Genomic DNA, 22084 nt, shown 5'->3' with positions numbered 1-22084 from the left:
TTTAAAATCTACACTTATAAGCTGTGCATGTAGGGCAAACTACTTAATTTCTCTGAGCCTCAATTTCTTTATTGTAGGGTATTTTGAGCATTTCACATTTATTAATTAGTAGGGCCAGGCCTGTACTAGGCAGGTGCCAAGGATACAAAAATGAAGGAGGCACTGTCCTTGTTCTCAACATTAATATAATGTAGTAACTACTATAACATCTACTAAATGTTTTCTATGTGCAAGTTACTATGATATACTTTTAACTCAAATCATTTAAAATCCTTCCCACAATCTAAGACATAGGTACTATTATCATTTACATTGTACAAGAGGCACAGAGAAGTCTTGCGCAGGATCACACAGCCATCAAGCGTTGGGACTGCGCTACATCCTGACAGAGGACAGGAACTTACAAAATTGTGCGTGTGCATGATGGTGCAGCGTGGTGTGCAAGCTTTCCACACCGAAGGAGCGGTTTTAGCTCACCCGTTCGCAAACAGGGATTAAAACATTACTACCTCTTGAGGTTGCGCCGATTAAATGCGATCGTATGTTTAAGAGCCAGTATTGCGCCTGGAACACGGTAAGCACTAAGTTAATACTATTCATTTCATTTTATTCCTTCATTGGACCACTGTGGCGAAGCCAAAAATGCTCTCCAGGCTTTAGCTACATACCGGCTTTTCATATGCGTCATTTACCTGACTACCAACAATGTGAGAGCCTTCTAGTTGCTTTACATTACGCTACACGATAGGGCCCCTCTCTTTGATTACTTTTTTCAGTTTTTGAGTCTCACCTATTTTCTCCTGTCAAGTTCTCCGCTGCCCCATTTTAGATCGCCCCCTCCGCCAAAAACGAAATTCTCGGAGGAGCCGCGGCGCGGCGCGTGGGCGGGCGCCTCAAGCCGCCACCAACATTGCCTCACCCACTAACCCAAGGCGCGAACGCTCAACCCAGTTCACGCGAGAGGAGACGTGGTTTTGAACGAGAACTTCCAACCTCACCCTGCCTCCCAAGGGTCACATGACTGGCGCCTGCGTCCTCGACCCAAGGTCTTTCCTGGTCGCTGACTGGCTGTTTACTCGACTACAAGCTGTCGCGAGGTTCCTTCCGGAAGTAGACCCTTCAACTATACCCCTCGGCGGAAGCATGTCACAACCTAGCCGTCCACCTTTAGCGGAAGTTCGTCACGGCGCAGTTGCCGCCGCACAGCGGATGTGTGTCGCCGCTTAAGTGACGCTGGAAAGTGCTTGCAGCCTCCGCCGCTGCTTTCTGGTTGAAGCACTATGGAGGAAGAGAGGAAGAACAAACGGTGGTATTTTACTCGAGAACAGCTGGAAAATAGCCCATCCCGTCGTTTTGGTCTAGACGCAGATAAAGAGCTTTCTTATCGTCAGCAGGCGGCCAATCTGCTTCAGGACATGGGGCAACGTCTTTACGTGTATCCTTGCGGCCTAGGCCTTTGGCTTTGGAGTCAGTCCCGCTTTGCCCTCGCCTCCAGGACTCAGGTTCTGTTAAGGATGGTAGGGGGAAGAGGGGGGGCAGGGGCTAGATGTCTAGGTGAGAGAGCCTACGATGGGGCGGGCTGAAGTTCACAGTGTCCGCGCGAGGGTGGCGAGGCGGAGTTAATTTCCCGCTCGCTCACCGGGGCCACCAGCCTTTCCGGGAATTCGTATCCTTCCAGGCTTTGTGTTTTAACTGGCCCTTCTTAGACCGTTTTCAGTGTGCTCTGATCTCCTGTGCTGGTGACTTTGAAATTCTGCTTTTCTCTGATGCCCTAGGTGTCTGCTGGAGGTTTCATCGTTGATAGTTGCCTCTTGAACTTAGCGTGTGCAAAGAGTTTTGAGAAATTCAGTATCTGAAGGTCTTACGAAGGGTGGCCTAGAATTAATGTCCAGCTTTGGTTCAAAATCCGTTCTTCCCACTTACTGTTTAAGAAACCTGTCGAATTCTTGGTTTTCTCATCTTTAAGTGATACCTCTTGAGTTTAATTTCTATGCCCAACACACTGCTTGGCACTCAAGTTCAAGTAGTAGCTACTGTTAGAGGTTTACAGACTTTCAGAGGAAGGAGGAATGTCAGTTTAGATTTTAGGGATGTAGGCCTACAGATCTACTGGTTTGAAAAACTGTTGCAAAATACTGGGTTTTTAAAATACTCAGAATGCTAATGTATTCGTTTTTCTCATTTCAAAGGTGAGGTAGGAGGTGTGATAAAAAAATATGGTGAATGTTTAAAAAAAATGTATTACAGTAAAAGACACATTGCCATTAATCGCCCTCAAAATACTCTCCCTCGCTTTGGACACTTATCCCATCGTTCTTGCCATTTACAGTTCTGAAAGTCCTCTTTCCTGAGTGTCTGTAGTTGCACTGTCGTGGCTGCCTCGATGTCCTGAGTCGATTTAAAATGTTTTTTGTTTTTTTTCATGGTCATTTTGACTTTGGGGAAGAGCCAGAAGTCACACGGTGCCAGATTCAGTGAATAAGATGGATGAAGACACACCATAATGTTTTTATTTGACAGAAATTGCCATACCATAAGTGATGTGTGACATGGAGCATTGTCATAATGGAGGATGAAATAAAGACACCCACGAAAGAGGACTTCCAGAACTGCTTCAGAAAGTGGCAAGAACAATGGGATAAGTGTGTTCAAAGTGAGGGGGAGTGTTTTGAGGGGGATTCATGGCAATGTGTCTTTTACTGTAGTACATTTTTTTAATTTAAACATTCGCTGTATCTTTTGATCACACCTCATAATTTGGTGATTCTTCCCCCTCCGAGCATTTTTTGTTTTTGTTCTTCATTTCATGTTTATTATCAGTGCTGGAATAGAGAATATTTTATAATGATTAATGACGTGGTTACCAACAGTTTTTTCAAACACCAAGTGTCAGTATTTTTCTGGTAACTATCAATTTTCCCAAAACAAAATAACCAACGTAATACAATTTCAGTAGATGGTGATACCATCAGCATAATTCACCCAAATTACAATAATAGCAATACTTAAAATCATGCACATTATTTCACCATTTCATAAACATTATTTTTAAACTTCAACAAACTTTCCTAGTATAAAAAGACTCCTCAAAAACTTAATGATAACATTAAACTACAGAATACACTCTGGAAACGTAGGAAGTTGTTTTCAATTTTTGACTTTAAGATTCTTTTTTTAGTGATAAAAAATATGGTGTGTTTAGAGAGGTGGAGAAAAAGGAGCAAGAAGTTCATGGATTCAACATGTCTGAAAATACTTCAGTAATGTACAGGAAAAACTTCAAGAGCAAGAACATTATAAATAAAAGTTTTTCACCAAGGTGAACAGATGAGCAACTCTTGCATCAGTTGCACCCCAGAGGACAGGTCGTGAAGACCTGTTTACAGAATCTTCTGTAAGTTAGAGTTGGCCACCTCCAGTGATGCATCTTTTACTAGAATAATGTCGTGAGTCCATCTAATTTTCTAAAAGGTCATCCGCTCTGCCATTTAAATACCCAATTTTCAGAATGTGTTCAAGTTTGCCATTCTTAAGTCTCCTTGGGAGTCTCCCAAGCAGAATTATGTTACTGTTGTCTTTTAGTTGACTGGAATGTTCTGTGTTCTTCAAGGTACCATCATGTTTGCTAAATACATGAATTAGTTCTGTAAATCCTTTGGGCAACCCATTGTCATCAAAATCCACAAAGTTGGACGCTACTTAGACATTTGGATAGTAAACATCAGCTTGACAGATAATCTAGTGCATCACTGATACCAGCCAAAAGTAATGAACACAGGGATACTGTGTTGGAGCTTATCAGAGAAATTCTCATATCATTCTTGAGCATAGCATCAGATTCTGCCATAACTTCTTCAGGGTTTGGTAAAACCTGTTTGACAAGCAAACCATGTGATTTAATGTACCATTCTACCATATAAGGGTACTACTCTTCTATGGTAAGAACAGATCAATTTCAATAGCGTAATATTTTTCCTTGAGTTGCGGTAACTTTTTTCGACATTCGTCTGAAACCAGCGTACAGTTGTCAATGACATGACATGTTAGATATCTTTTCCCTTTGTAGGAAATTCTTGGTGTCAAGTCAAAGTCTGTTATTTGAAGTTTGACAGCTCCTCCTTTGGTAAAGACCACAGGTAATTTCTTACACTCCTGTAGGGTTCTTGATGCGAACTGTATGAGTACTTTTCTGGAATTCTGGCACCATTTTCACATGTACAGCAGAGTCTTAGTCATTTCTTGGTTATCCAATCTTCCTTAAGACATTCTTGAGTTCTTCTGTCCATGAATTTGTCCTAGAACAACAGCCATATCTGGCGATGTGGGCTTGGATATAGGCATCTCGATGATCTTGGTCTTCTGCCTTGTCTTGAAGGTGAATATGTACTGGGCCAGCACCACCGCTGCCACCAGGCCGCACACACTGGCACTAGCTACCATGGTCGCCAGTATGTGAACGGGGCGTCATAACGCGTCCCAGGCTGAAAAAGCAGGTCAATTCAAGCATTTTTGTCAGAAAATACACTCATTTTGTAGCAGAGAAAGCTACATAGTTTCAAGGTTCTTTTCACTCTGGAAATGAAAAATTATCCTTGGGTGCAGCTTCTATTTAAATGTGTTGCTGGCTGTAACATTTGCGTCTTAAAGTGTTCACTTCAAAAGAGGTGTTCTCTTTATTGCCAGTATTCTATTTGTTTTGTAAGCATCCGGTCAGTACTGAATTAAACTTTTTGTTTGAAATTCTGTTTCAGCACATCTTAGCCCTTTCCTTTTTATATGCGTGTTGTCATTAAGGTTGTTGCCATCATGGGACTGCCTCATCTCTGTATACCCCACATTGTCCCCTGAGGTCGTTAGAAGTAAGGCATTGAAAAGTTTTTCTTCTCAGTGAATGGATGTCAAATCATTCCAGAGTGTTTCTGGTCCCAGGGATCACAATCTGAGGAGGCTCGGTTGCTGGAGCTTAGAAGGTGAGGAGATAGTGGAGACATTGTGTCCAGGTCAGGGAGAGTGTTGTAAGTCAGGTGAAGAGTTATCCTGAGCGTTAATAATGGGTCAGTGTTGCAGGATTTTCAGTAGGCAAGTGACAGGTTTAGGTCATATATAGTTTTGTTTATATTCCTTCTTGATCCACACATGCTGAGAAGCTTGCTTGTTTTATTCAGGAAATGTATAGTGAATACCTGTTACATTTAAGGCATGCTAATAAGTGCCATTGGTAGTTAATTCGGTGGGGAGGTAAGAATGATTTTCATTGAGCAGCATCTACTCTGCCCAGCTGCAGGGTTCTTTTGGGAGGATATAGAGGTTGTAGTTTTGGGAATTGTATTTTCTGTCTGTTTTGGGGCCTTAACTTGAGCATTGTAGCTCACAATTGACTATCAACACTGCGATTGTATACATGCATCGATTCTACATGATTCAGTCTTTTACACAGTTCCATCGAAATGTAAGTATAATTTTTTTATATGGTATAATCCTTTTGTGATTGATTCCAACTTCATATTTCTTCTGTGGTTGATCTTTGCTGCTGAACTGGAATTTGAAGTTTAGAATTTAAGGTTGATCACTTTCGTTACGTGTCACACTGCTGTTCTGAATCCAGCCTTCCAATTTTCCTAGGAAGGGTCTGGTTAAGTGTAGTCATCCTTAGAGTAGGTGGATTCTTTAATAAAGAAATAGATGATTGAACATGTAAACTTAACCTTTTGGGATGGGAGAGTCGCATAATATGATCAGAGGAAAACAAGTTGATGTAATTAGATTTATCTAAAACCCTTTGATACAATACCAATCAATGACAGGTTGGAGGGGGAAGGTACATTATGTGATAACTGGGTATGACTTTTAAGACAGGAAAAAGAAAATAATAGTACTAAAGGGATTTTCTTTTTCTGGACAGAGTTGTGAATAGTGCTATTTTTAGTTTTGCTCCCTGAAATGGTCCTATTTAACATTATTGTAAATGACTTGGAAGAGCGTGCATAGTGATATCCTAGTTGCAGGTAAGACTATGTTTGTTTAATACACTCACAAGATAATAGGACTCAACTTGATGAACACTTCATGTGGATTTGTGAGTTAAATTTTTTTTTTTTAAGGTTATGTTTTGAGGAAAAGTGTTTCAGATTTAGGATGATGGATTTTGAGCTTTTTTTTTTTAATGCCATAGGAAGAGAATCTGTGAAGCTAGATATTGCTCTTGTAAAAGATATTGGACTCAGTATTGGGAGTAATTGCACAGGAAACCTTTCGAATTTGTGGATTAAGTGTTCCCAATTTTTGCTGATTATCCAGCCAGCTTGGCTTTCTTCTACCCTTAGCCTCCCCGCCTTCAGCCATGCTCTACCTCTGATGGCAAGGAGCACTTGCCATCAGAGGGAGAGAGAATCATTTAATGAGGCTGTCTGATAGCTCTAGAATAGAAGGTAGTGGATAAAAAAATTTGGAGAGGAAGTCTAGAGCTGTTTTGCCAATTCTGAAAGTTTTCTACATTTCTTCCCTTTTATTAATGATAAGTATTTGAAATCCAGGGTGAAACACAGCTCACATCAATTTGTGCATGCTTTTCTGTCTGTGTCTGTCTCTCTCTCTCTCTCTCTCTCTCTCTCTCTCTCTCTCTTTTCCCCTACTTTGCTTTTTGAATTATACCTCCTTATTTCCCATGCATTAAGCTTATTAGCAAGGACAGAGATTCACTTTCCTGTGTATTCTCCAAAGCATTTTTAGTAAACTTGTTGAAGGAATGATCTGGTAATTATCCAATATAAAGAGATTCTTTGGGATGTTGTGACCTTTTCCAATCCAGTGACTTTTAATTTGGGTTGTAGATCCTCTAGAGAATTGATTTTAGGCACATTCTGGAATTAACAGATCAAAGATATCACCCCTTTAGTATATTAATTTTGTGTTTAGCTGTGATGAATACAAATTCAAATCGAGAGGACTTAACACATTGTCGTGGCATGATAAGTCCTGTCAAGCTCTCATGCATTTTCTGTGTTTTCTTTTATTGCAAAGGTAATACATGCTCATGGTAAAAATTAAAACAATATAGAAATGCATAACGTAGAGTGTAATCCCACCCTCCAGAGGTAACCATTAAGAAATGTTTTGGCATGTAGTGTCTCAGACATTTTTCTATGTTTGTGCTAGTATTTGTGTATTTCTATAAAAATCACTTCTTACTATACTACTCATACACAATTTGCCTTTATCACTTAACAGTATATACTGGACATCTTTTCATATTGGTTTCTCATTATTTTAAATGACCATATAGTATTTCTTTGTGTTGTTAACATTATTTCACCAGATCACTAACTGGTGGATATTTGGGTTGCTTCTAGTTTATTATAAATAATGTTACATAAGATAGTCTGGTACATAGGTAGTGCACTTACAGGACTATTTCAGTATCAATTCCTGTAGGTGGAATTGCTGTGTCCAAGGGCATGCATTTAAAAATTTTTTGTTGTGTCAGTTTGCTCTCTTGAAAGATTACATCAGTATGCATTGTTTCCAGCACTGTAGGAGAAGGTCCTTTCCTCTGCATTCTTGCTAACAAGTATTTGTTACTTCAGGAAATACTAAGTTCTATCATAACCACCTGTGAAGCACTAGGGATACAGTGGTGAGCAAGATAGAGGGAGTCCTAAATTATTTTTATAACTTACATTTCTTTAATTAGTGGAGTTGAGCTGCTTATGCCTATTGGTCACTGTTCTTATGAAACTGAAGAATTAACTTAAAAATTCACTGTTGATTCACTTTGCCTGTTTCATTGTTCCGATTTTCTTATTTATATGAGTGCTTTATATATTAGAGCTGTATGTCATGTGTTGTGAATACTTCTCTCATTTTGTTGTATCTCTTCATTGATAGTGTTTTGGAGCCCAGAACTCTTGCCTTTTTTTTTTTTTTAAATTTTTTTAATTGAGGTGTAACATACAGTCAGTAAAGCACAAAATCTGAAGAGTGCAACTTGCTTACTTTTTTTGCGTTATATATGTAACCACCACTCAGATCAAGATATAGTAGTGTATTTCCAAGACCCTGGAAGGTAGATAACTTGTCTTTTTTTTTTTTTTTTTTAAAGATTTTATTGGGGAAAGGGAACAGGACTTTATTGGGGAACAGCGTGTACTTCCAGGATTTTTTCCAAGTCAAGTTGTTGTCCTTTCAGTCTTAGTTGTGGAAGGCGCAGCTCAGCTCCAGGTCTAGTTGCTGTTGTAGTTGCAGGGGGCGCAGCCCACCATCCCTTGCAGGACTCAAGGAATTGAACTGGCAACCTTGTGGTTGAGAGCCCACTGGCCCATGTGGGAATCGAACCGGCAGCCTTCGGCGTTAGGAGCACGGAGCTCCAACTGCCTGAGCCACCAGGCCAGCCCCGATAACTTGTCTTTTGATTGAAATAAATTTTGTTTCTTTAGTGGATATGATTAAATCACTGGTTTATTCACTTAAATTCAGGCATTGTGGTTACTCTTTTTGAGAAGAAATTCAATCTCAAATCCTGATTTTTCTGTATGTACAGTTTTTAAAAATGTTTCCAAGTGGGGGAGTATAAAAGTAGTGGTAAGCAACTTCATGTATGTGTGTTTATGCTATATTTAAATATTTTTAAATACAGGTGTGGTATTTCAATAACTGACAAATTGGGGTGTATTTTACTCTCATTAGTTGACTCTTAAGAGGTCAAACTTATTGGTTAAGAGGATGGGCTCAGGAGTCAGACATGTCTAGATTTGGATCCTTTGTGCGCTACTCACTAGCAGTATGGCTTTGGGCAAGTTACCATAGACCTCACTTTTCTCATCTCGTTGGAGTCAGTAATAGTGTCTACATCATAGACTAGTTAATAGGATTTAAATGAACTAATTACAAAGTGCCTGCACGTAGCAAACAATAAATATTAGCTGGCATTATTATTGTTCTTTTAAAATGGAGAAAATCTTATACTCATACCTGATATAAGAATTCCTCTGAGAAATTACCTTTGATGGGAGAATGCTTTGATAAGCCAGCTTGGAAAGTGATTCCACGAGGAACAATGAGTATTTGTATATGGTTGATTTGCACAAAAATTGGCTTGTCATTTATCCTTTTTCAATCTTTTACTGAGATATTATATTGCCTTGTTAGCCATTGTTTGTATTCCACGTATTAGTTAGCTCTTTTCAAATATATTTTTAGCCCCTCGAAGGCAAATTTGGAGGCTTAAGAAATCTTAGTGTTGTCTTTGAATTGTCCTTTTCTCCTTTCTCCAATCATTTATAAAGTTCTATTAATTTTATGTTACTGTTTTTTTTCTCTCTCTATAAACATTGTCATAAAATTAAAAGAAGACAGAATAAAAGAGAAAATGATGATTTCCCTATAACCCAGTGTTCAGAGATAATCCTGTTAACATTTTGGAGTATATCCCATTAGAATTTTTCTCTCTGTGTGCAAATACATATACATATATTTGGTGAACTCTCTATTAGTTTTTCAAGTGATACCCTATGTTTCTTTTTTTCTTTATTTCTACTGCTAGTGCCTACTCTAAACCTATTTCCAATGCCTGGATTGTTTTTTGAAACATAACTTTTAGTATATCCTACCCTTTCCTCCTCTCAGTCCTACCTACCACCGGATTAAGCTTTGTAAATATTTATTAAACTCTACATAGTTTTTGAAAATCTTTAGTGTCATTTGTTAAAAATCTTTTGTGTGGGTGGCCGCTTAGCTCAATTGGTTAGAGCGTGGTGCTCTTAACAAGAAGTTTGTCCGTTATATCCCCACATGGGCCTCTGAGCTGCGTCCCCCACAACTATATAGAAACAACTACTTGGAGCTGACGGGTTCTGGAAAAGCACACTTAAAATAAATAAAAGTTAAAAAAAAATCTTTTGTGCTCCACATCCCATTATCTATGTCACTTAACCAACTCAGTTTAGTGTTCAAAATGTCCTTCATGCCCTGATTCCTCCACACCTTTGTTCATGCCCATTTTCCTCTGGTTCTTTCCTATCTTAAACTCTAGAAGTGTGTATATATACCATAGTAAGCCCCACATACATCTGCAACAAATATGAAGGAAGAGAATTGTTCCTATGAATTGTGGAGAAAAATCTGTTGCAGCAAAGTATAACAGAATAGCAAGGATACAAATAAGTACAGTAGTTCCTCCTTATCTGCTCTTTTGCTTTCAGTGGTTTCAGTTGCCTGTGGTCAACCGTGGTCCAAAATGTTAAATGGAAAATTCCTGAAGTAAACAATGCATAAGTTTTAAATTGCACAGTGTTCTGAGTAACATGCTGAAATTTTTTGCAGTCCTGCTCCATCCAGCTCGGAATGTGAATCATCCCTTTGTCCAGCGTCTCCATGCTGTCTGTATATGCTACCCGCCTGTTAATCACTTAGTAGTCATCTCGGTTATCAGATCAGTTATTAGGGAGAGACACACACACATACACACACCACATTCACATAACTTTTATTAGGGTACATTATACTTCTATTTTATTATTTGTTACTGTTATGCCTATCATAGATATCGGTATGTATGTATAGGAAAAAAACATAATCTATATAGGATTCAATACCATTTGAAATTTCAGGCATCCCATGGGGATCTTGGAACGTATCCCCCAAAGATAACAACGTATTAGAATGTACTCCTCAGTAAAGTGAAATAGAAATTAAAATTCTGTAAAATGATTTATTGCATTTCTTTGACTCCTAGTGAATTCTAGCTCCTGCCATTGCCATTTTTGATCATTGAAATGTCAAGAGAAATTCTACTTCCTGAGGTTCCCCAGATCACCAGGCTACATTTATGTCATATTGCTCTAATCTGTTATGTGGTTTAATGTCTGAGTTTGATGTCTACTTGTGTATTGGCTTGAATTTTTCCCCCTGTAAGTGCTTTCCACGTACAACCTCTTGAAGATACTACTATACTTTGCATTCCTTTTTTTTTTTTAAGATTTATGCCTCCCATATATAATTGAGATAATTCTTACACAATAAAATTCCTCCTTTTAAAATCTACAGTTTACTGGTTTTTAGTATATTCACAGATTTGTGCCACTCTAATTCGAGAACATTTATATCACCCCAGAAAGAAACTCCTCTCACTTGAGCAGTCACTCCCATTCCCCTTTCCTCCTAGTCCCTGGCAACCACGAATCTACTTTCTTTTGTCTCTATGGATTTGCCTTTTCTGGACATTTCAGTTTATTCCTTTTAAAAAAATATATAGATTTTGATACAAACTTAGCAAAGAATTTCATTTTAAGTAGAAAGCTGTCTATTTACATCTAGTGGCTTCTTGAATAGGTAGCTTCTAATGAGAGTTTGTTAAATGATGGTTTTTGGAAGAGGGTGTGGATTAATGGATACGAGAGGACAGGACATTTTAAGTAGGGGAATATCGTAAACAAAAGGTGGTGAAGAAGTTGAGGTAAGCAAAGAACTTGGTTTGAGACTTACCCAAGTTAGATCTACCTTGATCTAGAAATACACAAATAATAAATACGATTTATTTTCTCTCCATCCAGTCTGTGGCTCCAGCGGCCTTATTTCTAGCAGCTAAAGTAGAGGAGCAGCCCAAAAAATTGGAACACGTCATCAAGGTAGCACATGCTTGTCTCCATCCACAGGAATCACTTCCTGATACTAGGAGTGAGGTATGGGATTAATTACACATGTCTGTTTCTCTTAATTTATTTTGCTGATAACTTTTGTAACTGATTTATTGAAATCCGAATGGAGGCTGTTAAAGAAACCTTTTCGTGTTTGTTTTTTCCCTTTACAAAAACATCGTAGAAATTTTATGGCAAAAGTAAATTGTATTCATTGCAGTAAAATTGGGAAATGCAGAAAAACAAAGATAATTTGGACCACAGATATATAAGTGAACCATTATTATTTCCAGCTTCTTTTCTATGAATAGCTATACATGTATATATTTTGTAGTTTTCCACTTACTATATCCCAAATATTTCCTAGTTTATTAATTCCCCACTTGCTTTAATTGTCGAGATAGTATTTCATCATGTACATGTATATATATTTTAATCATTCTCTGTTTCAAGAGAACCTTCTAAGAAATCACAAAAGTTTTATATGTTCATTATAAAAGAATCCAAACACTTAAGAATCATTTAAAGTAAAAGTGAAATCATCTCCCCATCTCCTCCTAGGCAGATACTGCTGGTAACAGTTCCAGCATACTATATTCTTCCAGACCTTTATTCTGTGCATATACATACAGCTTTTTTTTCTCTTCCATCCGTCCTTGACTTTCTTAGGCAGGAAACTCTCTCCTACTTTAGAAGTCAGTGACTGGGGCGTGGTGAGTTGTGAGCAATAGAGAGGTCTGACATTTGTAATTGGAGAAAAATCAGGGATTTCTGTTACTAGGTTATTTAAGTCTCTTACCGCGGATGCATTAGTCATCCTTTATCAAGTAGATAAATGGAATTGTGTGTTCTGTTGATCATTTTGGAGAAAGTGGGTTTTTTTTGGGGGGTGTACTTTTTGTGTTGATAATAGGCCCTAATTATGTGAATTAAATGTTTTGCATAGCAGTGTCTTGACTTCCTTCATTTTCTCTGGGCTACACAGTAGCTCTTACTGAAGAGTTATTGCTCTGGACTTTTATTTAGGTTTGAGAGTGACTACTAAATGCCATTGGTCTATAGAATTGACCAAATAAAATAATTTTAACAAAATAAAACAAAAAAGTAATCCCCACTTATTTTTTCTTCTCTAAAGTATATTTATGTAACTTCTCACTTGAGTTTCTGTTCCTTGTGAAGTGATTAGGGGAACATTGTTCCTTCAGTATATGGAACAGAGAATTAGCGTAGTTTAAGTCCTTATTGGGCTTATTAAAGATTATGAAGTTAAGTGAAAAGTTAACATAAGTCTCTTAATTCCTGGCCAAAGTCTCATTCTCCTAGAATTCTAGAGCAGTGTGTCCAATGGCAGTATAAGGGTAGTTATGTGTAATTAAAAAATTTTTAACTTTCATTAAACTGTATTTGAAATATTTATTTTAAAAAGTAAAAATTTAACATTTTATTTATTTTCTTTAATCATATTGTTATTTTTAGCATATAATCAATATTAAAATATTATTAATGAGGCAGTTTACATTATCATTGTTATATTAACTTCGTCTTCAAAATCCGGTGTGTATTCTACACTCATAGTGCATTTCAGTGTAGACCAGCTACATTTTAAGTGCTCAATAGCCGTGTGTGGATAGTGGCTACAATATTAGCAGGTACAAATCTGAGAGAATTTATTTGTTCCCTTTTCGTTTGAACTCTTTTATGAATTTTTAGAAACCTAGCATTACGCCACAGGGGAAGGTTAACAGGAGTCAGAAGTTTGAGATTGCCTACATTGCCTCTACATAGGGAGGCTCTGCAAATGTATTTTGATAATGTTGAAAAAGACGTATTTTTATTTTCATGTGTCTACATCAAATGAACTTTAAAACTTAAAATGTCAGTCTGAAAATGAACCAAATCTCTGGTGCTTTTTTCTGTAGCCATTTTTGAATAAAGTGTTCTCTCTCAGTATACCACCATTTTTATTTTAAAAGCAGAATATATACTGAATAGTGATAAAGATTAATGTCAGTTCCTACTCCACCTCTGCCTTTTGTGGCTTTGGTTTCCCTGGGATTGGTTGTTAGAATTGTTTACACTTTACATATTGTGCCTTATGTGTCTTCTCACCTACAGGCTTACCTGCAACAAGTTCAAGATCTGGTGATATTAGAAAGCATAATTCTGCAGACTTTAGGTAAGTTTATTTTCCTTTAAAACATTAAAGAAATATGTGTAATATGATATGATTTTAAAATTTGCAAAATAATAAACAGGAGGAAAATCTCTTGGAAAGGTTTTGCAAATTCTAGAGGTTGTAAAGCTCAGTTTTACCCTGGCCTATAACAAAGAAAGAATAAAGGCACAGCTGACCTTTGAAATAGCAGTTGCTGGTTTTTTTTTTTTCATTCTAGGATTCATGATTTGCTTTTTAAGGTTTGGCAGTTTTTAACTTTCTATTAACTAATGGCAGAAACTATTTTAAGAACTTTTTCTTCAGTGGATTTTTATAATCTGTCATTGTATTTAGATTACAGCACTTGTTTTTAAACTGGTAATCAGAGTTCAGAACAGCAGAGTGGAGGTGGAGGAATTCAAGCTACAGTAAGTGCTCACTTAACATCGTCAGTGGGCCCTTGGACACTCTGGCTTTACGTGAAACAATATGTAGCAAACTTAATTTTACCATGGGCTAATTGATATAAACAAGAGTTAAGTTCCTATGGCATATTTCTGGTCACAAAAACATCACCAAACTTGTAAATAAAGCCCTAAAACACTTCTAATGTTAAACATTGAAATGAATGTGAACTATACATACATTTAAGAAAGAATAATAAAAACGAGATAATTATTTTTCAACCCATGTATTTCAGCTTAGGGTTGCGGGTGGCAGGAAAGCTGTTCCAGCAGCTCAGGGTGCAAGGCCAGAATCCACCCTGACAGGACGCCCTTCCATCTCAGGGTACATCACACACACTCACACTTGCTTAGACTGGGACAATTTAGACAAGCTGATTCACCTAATGTGCACATCTCTGGGACATGGGAGGAAACCTGAGTACTTGGAGAAAACCCATGCAGACATGGGAAGAATGTGCAAGCTCCACACTGACAGTGGCCCCCCCCCCCCCCCGAGAATCAGTTTTTTTTGTTTCATCAACGTTATAGTGAAATGATGTTGAATGAAGTTACTTGAGGACCTGCTATGTAATGGTTCGTGGGCAACTTGGATGATCAGTTATTATCTATTATTTTTATCAGAGAGACTGTCTTTAAAAGCTTAGCAGATATGGAAAATTAAGATTTTTTTTCTTTTTTTTTTGGCAATCATTTTTCTCTTTAGGTAGGGGAGGATTTCATGAGCTGTGTTGGAAAATTACTGGTACAGCTGTATTTTATTGCATATATATGTATACATATGTATATATATATATATACACACACACACACATGCAATTAGTTCTTCAAAGTTTATCTCTGAAGTTAATTTCTGCTAATTAATTTTTTTACTTTAAATACATTGTCTTTAATGTAACCATGTTTTAGTGGACAATGGTATTTTTCTGGTGGAATAAATTTTTATTAATGTTTTAATGTGGAAACCAGTAAGATCTAATTTGCAAGAATCAGTTATCCTTTTAGAATTTACACTATGTCAATTTCTCAATTGAATTTCTTTACTTTATCTAGAAAATTTTATTTACATAGGCAAAAAGAGAAACTCAAAAAATTTGTATAGACACACTGATCCTCCTTAAGTAATTTTGGTAAAGATCATTTGGGGTTGGATAAAATGATCAGTACCTATTGTAATTAAGATAATGAAAAGGAACAAAAGGTAAGAAGAATAGGTTTTAAAATGTTTCCTTAAGGTTAAGCTTTGCAAGATAGTCATCACTTGAGTAACTGCTCCTTCCAACCATATATTCTATTGTCCACTAAAACATGTTTTGTGTTTTAGAGGGTATTGGTTCCTCAGGGGCCTTGAGATTGCATTAGCTTTATTATCTTAGTGGTATCTTATACCTCAAAATATTGTAAATAGCTTTGAGATAATGTGTCTTAGAGAAAAGCATGCTGCATACTTTGTGTCACTCAGCCTCTGAACAACAGGTTCGGGACAGGAAAACAAGGGAGGCCTTTAATGATGACTCAGATAAAATATGTATAAAATGTCTCAAGTACTTTAGCTTTTTAACCAGTTACTTTTTTTTAGGCTTTGAGCTAACAATTGATCACCCACATACACATGTGGTAAAGTGCACTCAACTTGTTCGAGGTAAGGAATCCCAACTTGAGACTGTGCTCTTAAATTGTTTACCATTTCTTTTAGAGGCTCCGATTGCTGTGGACAAACATGTAACACAGCTGCTTTGACCAAAAGTTAAATTGAAAGGCCTAACTGGCTTAAATAAAAATGAATGATTCTGACTTGGGATTTTTCTGTCAAGTTCTTAAAAATAGGTGATCTCTTTTTAAAGAGAATTAGCCTCTTGAGGATGTTTGTCAAAGCTGGCGGCAGATTTTGAAAAGTCCCCAAATCGGGCCCGCCTGGTGGCTCAGGTGGTTGGAGCACCATGCTTCTAACACCGAGGTCGCCAGTTCAATTCCCAGGTGGGCCAGTGAGCCGCATCCTCTACAGTAAGATTGTGAACAGCAGCTCTCCCTGGAGCTGGGCTGCCGGGAGCAGCGGGAGCTTGGCGTGTGCTGCTGTGGGCTGCTGTGTGCTGCCATGGGCTACCGTGTGCCACCATGAGCGGCCGGCAGCTGGTGACAGCTGTTGTGAGTGACCGACGGATGACTGGCGACTGACTGCCTGGGGGGTGGTGGCAAGGCTCATGACACCAGCATGGGCCAGGGAGCTGTGTCCTACACAACTAGACTGAGAAACAACGGCTTGAACCGGAGTTGGGGGGGAGAGAGGCAGAAGAGGGGGGAAAAAAGAAAAGTCTAAGGATTTTACACACATACAAACACACACACACACACACACACACACACACACACAAATTAGAACGAATAAATGAATTAAAAAAAAAGTCACCAAATCATGAATAACTAAAAGCAATTTTAAGGATGTCTGGGGAATTGGCAGTCTTTGACTGTAGGGTTGATTGTCCTAGATTTTTTTTTTTTTTACTGCTTCTTCCGCCTCCCCCCGACCCCACTCCGGTTCAAGCTGTTGTTTCTCAGTCCAGTTGTTTGTGTAGGACACAGCTCCCTGTCCCATGCTGGTGTTAGGAGCCTTGAGCTCCTCCTGCCTAGGCAGTTGGTCGGCGGATGTTGGTCGGCCGCTCACAGCAGCTCATGGCAGCTCACGCCAATCTCCTGCTGCTCATGACTGCTCACAGCAGCCCAGCTCCACGGAGAGTTGTTCACAATCTTAGCTGTAGACGGCGTAGCTCACTGGCCCATGTGGGAATCGAACTGGCGACCTCGGTGTTAGGAGCACGTGCTCCAACCACCTGAGCCACCGGGCCAGCGCACCCTAGATATTCTTAACGGCCACCCAGAGGATCATGTAGAATTTGTTTGAACTTAGTATTTCCATGCTTGACAATCCCTTGGCAGAACTTTCTTTTTTATTTTAAATTAACTTTAGTAGCTGTAATTGCATGAAACTTAGTTCCTCTCATTTAGTTTAAATAGTAGTATCAAGAAGATCTACACAACCATCGTGCGTTTCAGTGCCTTTTTAGACCACACTGATAATTGGCCTTGTTTTGTTATGTGTGTTTTACCTGAAAATTCTGAAAGTTTTGCCTGAGTTCTTTATATTTTGAAAGCATCAAAAGGTTTTTATTGAGCAAGGATAGGGTTAAACAGAGATGGATAGATGCTGATATTTAAGGAAGATTAAAATTTGCTTTGTCATCCGGAGCAGTTTCTTTTAAAGAAGGAATTTTTATTTTTCTCGTAATTTATTTTTGTTATTTGATGATTTTGAGATTAGATTACAGGTTACTTAATTTAAAACTTTTTTTTTAAGCACAAATCACTTTTCCAAACATGTCAAGGTCTTCTGGATTCTGATCTTGCCTCCAAATTAGTTCATCCCCCAATTTAGTATTTTTCAGTGAACCCTTATATCAGAATCTCTGGGTTAGTGTTAAACATGCTTGTGTGCTTCTCCAAACATAGTGAGTCAAACTCTAGGGAGGATGCCCAGGAATTGAATTTTAAACAAGTGTCAGATTCCTGGTGTACAGAGTAAAGCTTGAGTCCTAGGTCTGGAAGCAGCATAATTACTAATAATGTGATTAAAAATTGCTAATCTGTCTTTGGCAGAATGTAAACTTCTGTTGGTTAGGGACCATGTCTGCTTCATTCACCACGATATTCTCTACCTTGCAAATATTAAATGCTTACTAAATAATTGTTGAGATTAAATGGAACTGATAACTTTTTCCCTCTACCCTCACCACTTTTTTTTTTTTTTTTTTTTTTCCAGCAAGCAAGGACTTAGCACAGACTTCTTACTTCATGGCAACCAACAGGTTTATATTTTAATATTTTTTCCTTTGTATTTTTGGGGTAGGACTTTAACTTGGGTTGGGATTGTCACTTTTTGAGGGGCATATGGAAAGATGTCAGGTAGTAACTAGAACTCAATGGCCCAGGCATGGATCTTTGATACAGTGTGTTATATGGACAATTCTCCGGTACATGTTGATTTTTATGCACAATTTTCATTTGTATCTTAAATTTCCATGGTGCTTTTTTAATTTGCTAAGGTGATATAATTATTTATGACTGACTGATAGCCTACTTAATTCTGCATGTGTTAGTTAGCTTTTAGTTCTGAAAGTTGGTAATCTTGGAATTCATTGACAGTGACAATCTGATTGGTGGACTCTGCAATAATTAGGGTATTTTAAAAGACTTGTTTTCTTGCCCCACTCCCAGATAAATAGTCACATATATGTGTAAAGAGTTGTAATACTTTTTCTTTCTTCTTCCCTTTTTAAAGAAAAAATTATTAATACATAAATTGTATTACCAAATGACTTGCTCATTCTTATCTCCAATCTTGTTCATAGAAACCAAAGATACTTCCTAATGACTGTCAGGGCTAAGACGTTCATTTTATAGCCTGATAGGAGGAATTTTAAAATAAACCATCAATCAGGTACATTCACATGTGAGAGAGTGATTGTCTCTTCTTTATTTTAAATAGGCCAGACTTAAGATTTGCAAGAGACAAAATATTTTTAAATTTATTTTTTTGTTCCTTTGTCAGTTATGTGGATTGAGTGATGTATAGTCAAAAATTTATAAATGGTATTATCTGAGCAGGTGGGTTAATGGAAAATCATGTTGAGTGCTGGATCAGAGCACTGGATATTTCTTGCCCTTCTTGCTCTCCAGTGTTTTTTAATTTTTTTTTTAAATAATGGAGAGTTTTAACTTTGGGTTCAGAATTGAGAGCTCATGACACTCTCTTGTTTCCTTCCCTCTGGTGTCAGCCTGCATTTGACCACATTTAGCCTGCAGTACACACCTCCTGTGGTGGCCTGTGTCTGCATTCATCTGGCTTGCAAGTGGTCCAATTGGGAGATCCCAGTCTCAACTGATGGGAAGCACTGGTGGGAGTATGTTGACGCCACTGTGACCCTGGAACTTTTAGATGGTAAGTTTTAGAGTAAGGGTCCTTGAAAAGCACTTGATCTTGATCTGTCACATATCTGGCCAAAGGTGACTTGATTCAGATGAAAATAGTTAGTTGAGGTTATTCTTGTTTCATTCCTTCTGCCTCTCTGAGTTTTTCTTAAATGTTCTATTTCATTTGCAGAACTGACACATGAATTTCTACAGATCCTGGAGAAAACCCCCAACAGGCTTAAACGAATTCGGAATTGGAGGGTAAGAGTTATTGCTTTTAAAAGTGGCTGCCACCAGACTAAATCTGCCAGTATCATGATCGTGGACTTCCCAACCACTAGAACTCTGAGTAATAAATGCATGTTGTTTATAAAAAAAAAAAAAATATTGCTGTTAGCATGTGGAACAAACCATTTTCTTCTTTTGACTGCACCAGTGAATATACCAGAACTGGTTATGTACCCTAGGTTTGGAATTTCCCTTTGTGTGGTTACGCAATAATCATGACTTCAACGTCTTAGCTTGGATACTGGCCTAGAGTCAATGGCTGTGGGTGATAGCAAGATTTTTGTGTTTTGCAACTCCTGTGATACAGTCATTTGGTCAGCAACATTGGTTGAATGTTTTCTGTGTGGAGACTGTGAGGGAAAAAAGTATGGTTTCTTTGAGTCACAGAGTGTTGGCTTCTCGTAGAGGAAAGACACAGAGTTATTAAGTTAGAGCTGATACCATGATTTTTATCTTTGACATTACCTGCTTTTGAAATGGATTTTAGAATTTTGTTTTTATACAGATTGAGGTCTAAAGTTGTATTTCAGATATTTTTCAAAGTCTTACGTATGAATAATGGAATTATTCATATTTTTCCCCAGTGTCATATAGACAGTTTATTTAAAACATTCCCGCATTTCTCAGAAATCCAGAAAATAAGCTTGATTTTATTTTCCTGAGTTGAGTGAGCTGCAGAAAATGAGTTTGCCTAGGGTTCAAAGGAGACTTGAGAGCACATAGGTCCTCATTTAATTTCATTTAAAACCTCATCAAAATTTCTAGAATTTACTTTTGGACTAACTGGAATCATAAGCAGTCATAAGGCATAGATGTTCAGGAATGAATTTTAGGTATGCACAACCTCATTTTTTTATTGCCTTAATAGCATTGGTATAGATTGCTGTGACTTTTTTTTTTTTTTTTTTGGTGCTAGAACACTTAGGCAAATGTTTAAGTGTACAGTACTACACTTAATCTTAACCAAAAGGCCAAGAAGCGATTAAGTATACAAGATTGTGTTGTTCACTATGGGCACTGTGCTGTACCCAGAGAGGACTTACTCATCTTATATAACCGAAACTTTGTACCCTTTGACTAATACTTCCTTGTTTCCCCTCTCCCCATACCCTGGCAACCACTATTCTACTCTCTGCCTCTGCACGTTTGACTATTTTAGATTACTCAGTAAGTGAGATCATGCAGTATTTGTCATTTCTGTGTCTGGCTTATTCCACTTAGCCAAAGGTCCTCCAGGTTCATCTGTGTTGTTGCAAATGGCAGGATTTCCTTCTTTTTTTTCTAATGTGGTAAAATGCAAATAAGATAAAATTTGCCACCTTAACCATTTTTTGAGTATACAGTTCAGTAGTATCAAATACTCGTACATTCATATTGTGCAACCATCATTTACCATCTCTCCCCATAACTCTTTTCATTTTGTAAAACTGAAACTATACCCATTAAACAATAACTCGCCATTTCCTCTGATCCCAGCCCCTGGTAACATTATACTTTCTGTCTTTATGATTTTGACTCTTCTACAAACCTCACATAAGTGGAATCATACAGTATTTGTGTTTTAGTGACTGGCTTATTTCAATTAGCATAATGTCCTTAACTTTCATCCATCTTGTAGCATATTGTAGAATTTTGTTCCAATTAAAGGTTGAATAATATTCCATTGTATGTATGTACCACATTTTGTTTGTTCTCCCATCAACGGACACTTGGGTTGCTTTCAAGTTTTAGCTATTATGAATAATACTGCTATCAACATGGGTGTACAAATACCTCACCTCTTCAAGACCCTGTTTTTGATTCTTTTGGGTATATATCCAGAAGTGGAATTACTGCATCATATGGTAGTTCTATTTTTAATTTATTGAGGAACCATACACTGTTTTCCATAGTGGCTATACCATTTTTCATTCCCACCAACAGTGCACAAGAGTTCCAATTTCTTTACATCCTTGTCAAAACTTGGGTTTTTTGATAGTAGCCGTCCTAGTTGCTATGAGGTAGTATCCCATTGTAGTTTTGATTTGCATATTCCCAGTGATGTTGAGCGTCTTTTCATGTGCTTATTGCCCATTTGTGTATCTTCTTTGGAGAAATGCCTACTCAAGTCCTTTGCCCATTTTTAAATCGGGTTGTTTTTGTTGTTGAGTTCGCTGTATATTCTGGATATTAATCTCTTAATCAGTTATATGATTTGTAAATATTTTCTCCTATTCTGTGGGTTGCCTTTTTTACTCTGGATAGAATTTTTGGATGCACAAAATTTTAAAATTTTCATGGAGTCCAAATTATCTTTTTGTTGTTGTTAACTGTGCCTTTGGTGTCATATCCAAGAAATCACTGCCAAATCCAATGTTGTGAAGCTGTTCTATGTTTTCTTTTAAGAGTTACATTGTTTTAGGTCTTTCATTTAGGTCCCTTATTCACTTTGAGTTAATTTTTGTATGTGGTAGGTGAGGGTCCAACTTCATTCTTTTGTGTGTGGATATCCAGTTTTTCCAACACCGTTTGTTGGAAAAGACTGTGCTTTCCCCACTGAATGGTCTTGACACCTTTGTCAAAAATCATCTGACCATATATGT

At 37.6% G+C, this 22084-nt stretch overlaps 1 protein-coding gene and 1 pseudogene across 2 annotated transcripts in view; one reads left to right on the top strand and one right to left on the bottom strand.

Annotated features, from left to right (window-relative positions):
* The first annotated feature begins 1070 nt into the window (after positions 1-1070).
* The window catches only part of CCNT1 (cyclin T1), a 31203-nt gene continuing 10189 nt past the window's right edge, over positions 1071-22084 (top strand). The window contains exons 1-8 of one of the 2 annotated variants that reach the window (XM_033116219.1): positions 1071-1435; positions 5368-5449; positions 11547-11675; positions 13746-13806; positions 15829-15891; positions 18064-18109; positions 19079-19242; positions 19405-19475. In XM_033116219.1, the coding sequence (XP_032972110.1) occupies positions 1281-1435; positions 5368-5449; positions 11547-11675; positions 13746-13806; positions 15829-15891; positions 18064-18109; positions 19079-19242; positions 19405-19475 (771 nt within the window). In that variant the 5' untranslated portion in view covers positions 1071-1280. The remainder of the gene's footprint in view (positions 1436-5367; positions 5450-11546; positions 11676-13745; positions 13807-15828; positions 15892-18063; positions 18110-19078; positions 19243-19404; positions 19476-22084) is intronic. The other variant, XR_004424063.1, reaches the window with a different exon arrangement.
* On the bottom strand, positions 3381-4487 carry LOC117028075 (cytosolic 5'-nucleotidase 3A-like; annotated as a pseudogene).

Source organism: Rhinolophus ferrumequinum, chromosome 10 (genome assembly GCF_004115265.2).
Source record: "Rhinolophus ferrumequinum isolate MPI-CBG mRhiFer1 chromosome 10, mRhiFer1_v1.p, whole genome shotgun sequence".
NCBI classification, from domain to species: Eukaryota; Metazoa; Chordata; class Mammalia; order Chiroptera; family Rhinolophidae; genus Rhinolophus; species Rhinolophus ferrumequinum.
This window is presented reverse-complemented; position numbering and strand designations above follow the sequence as displayed.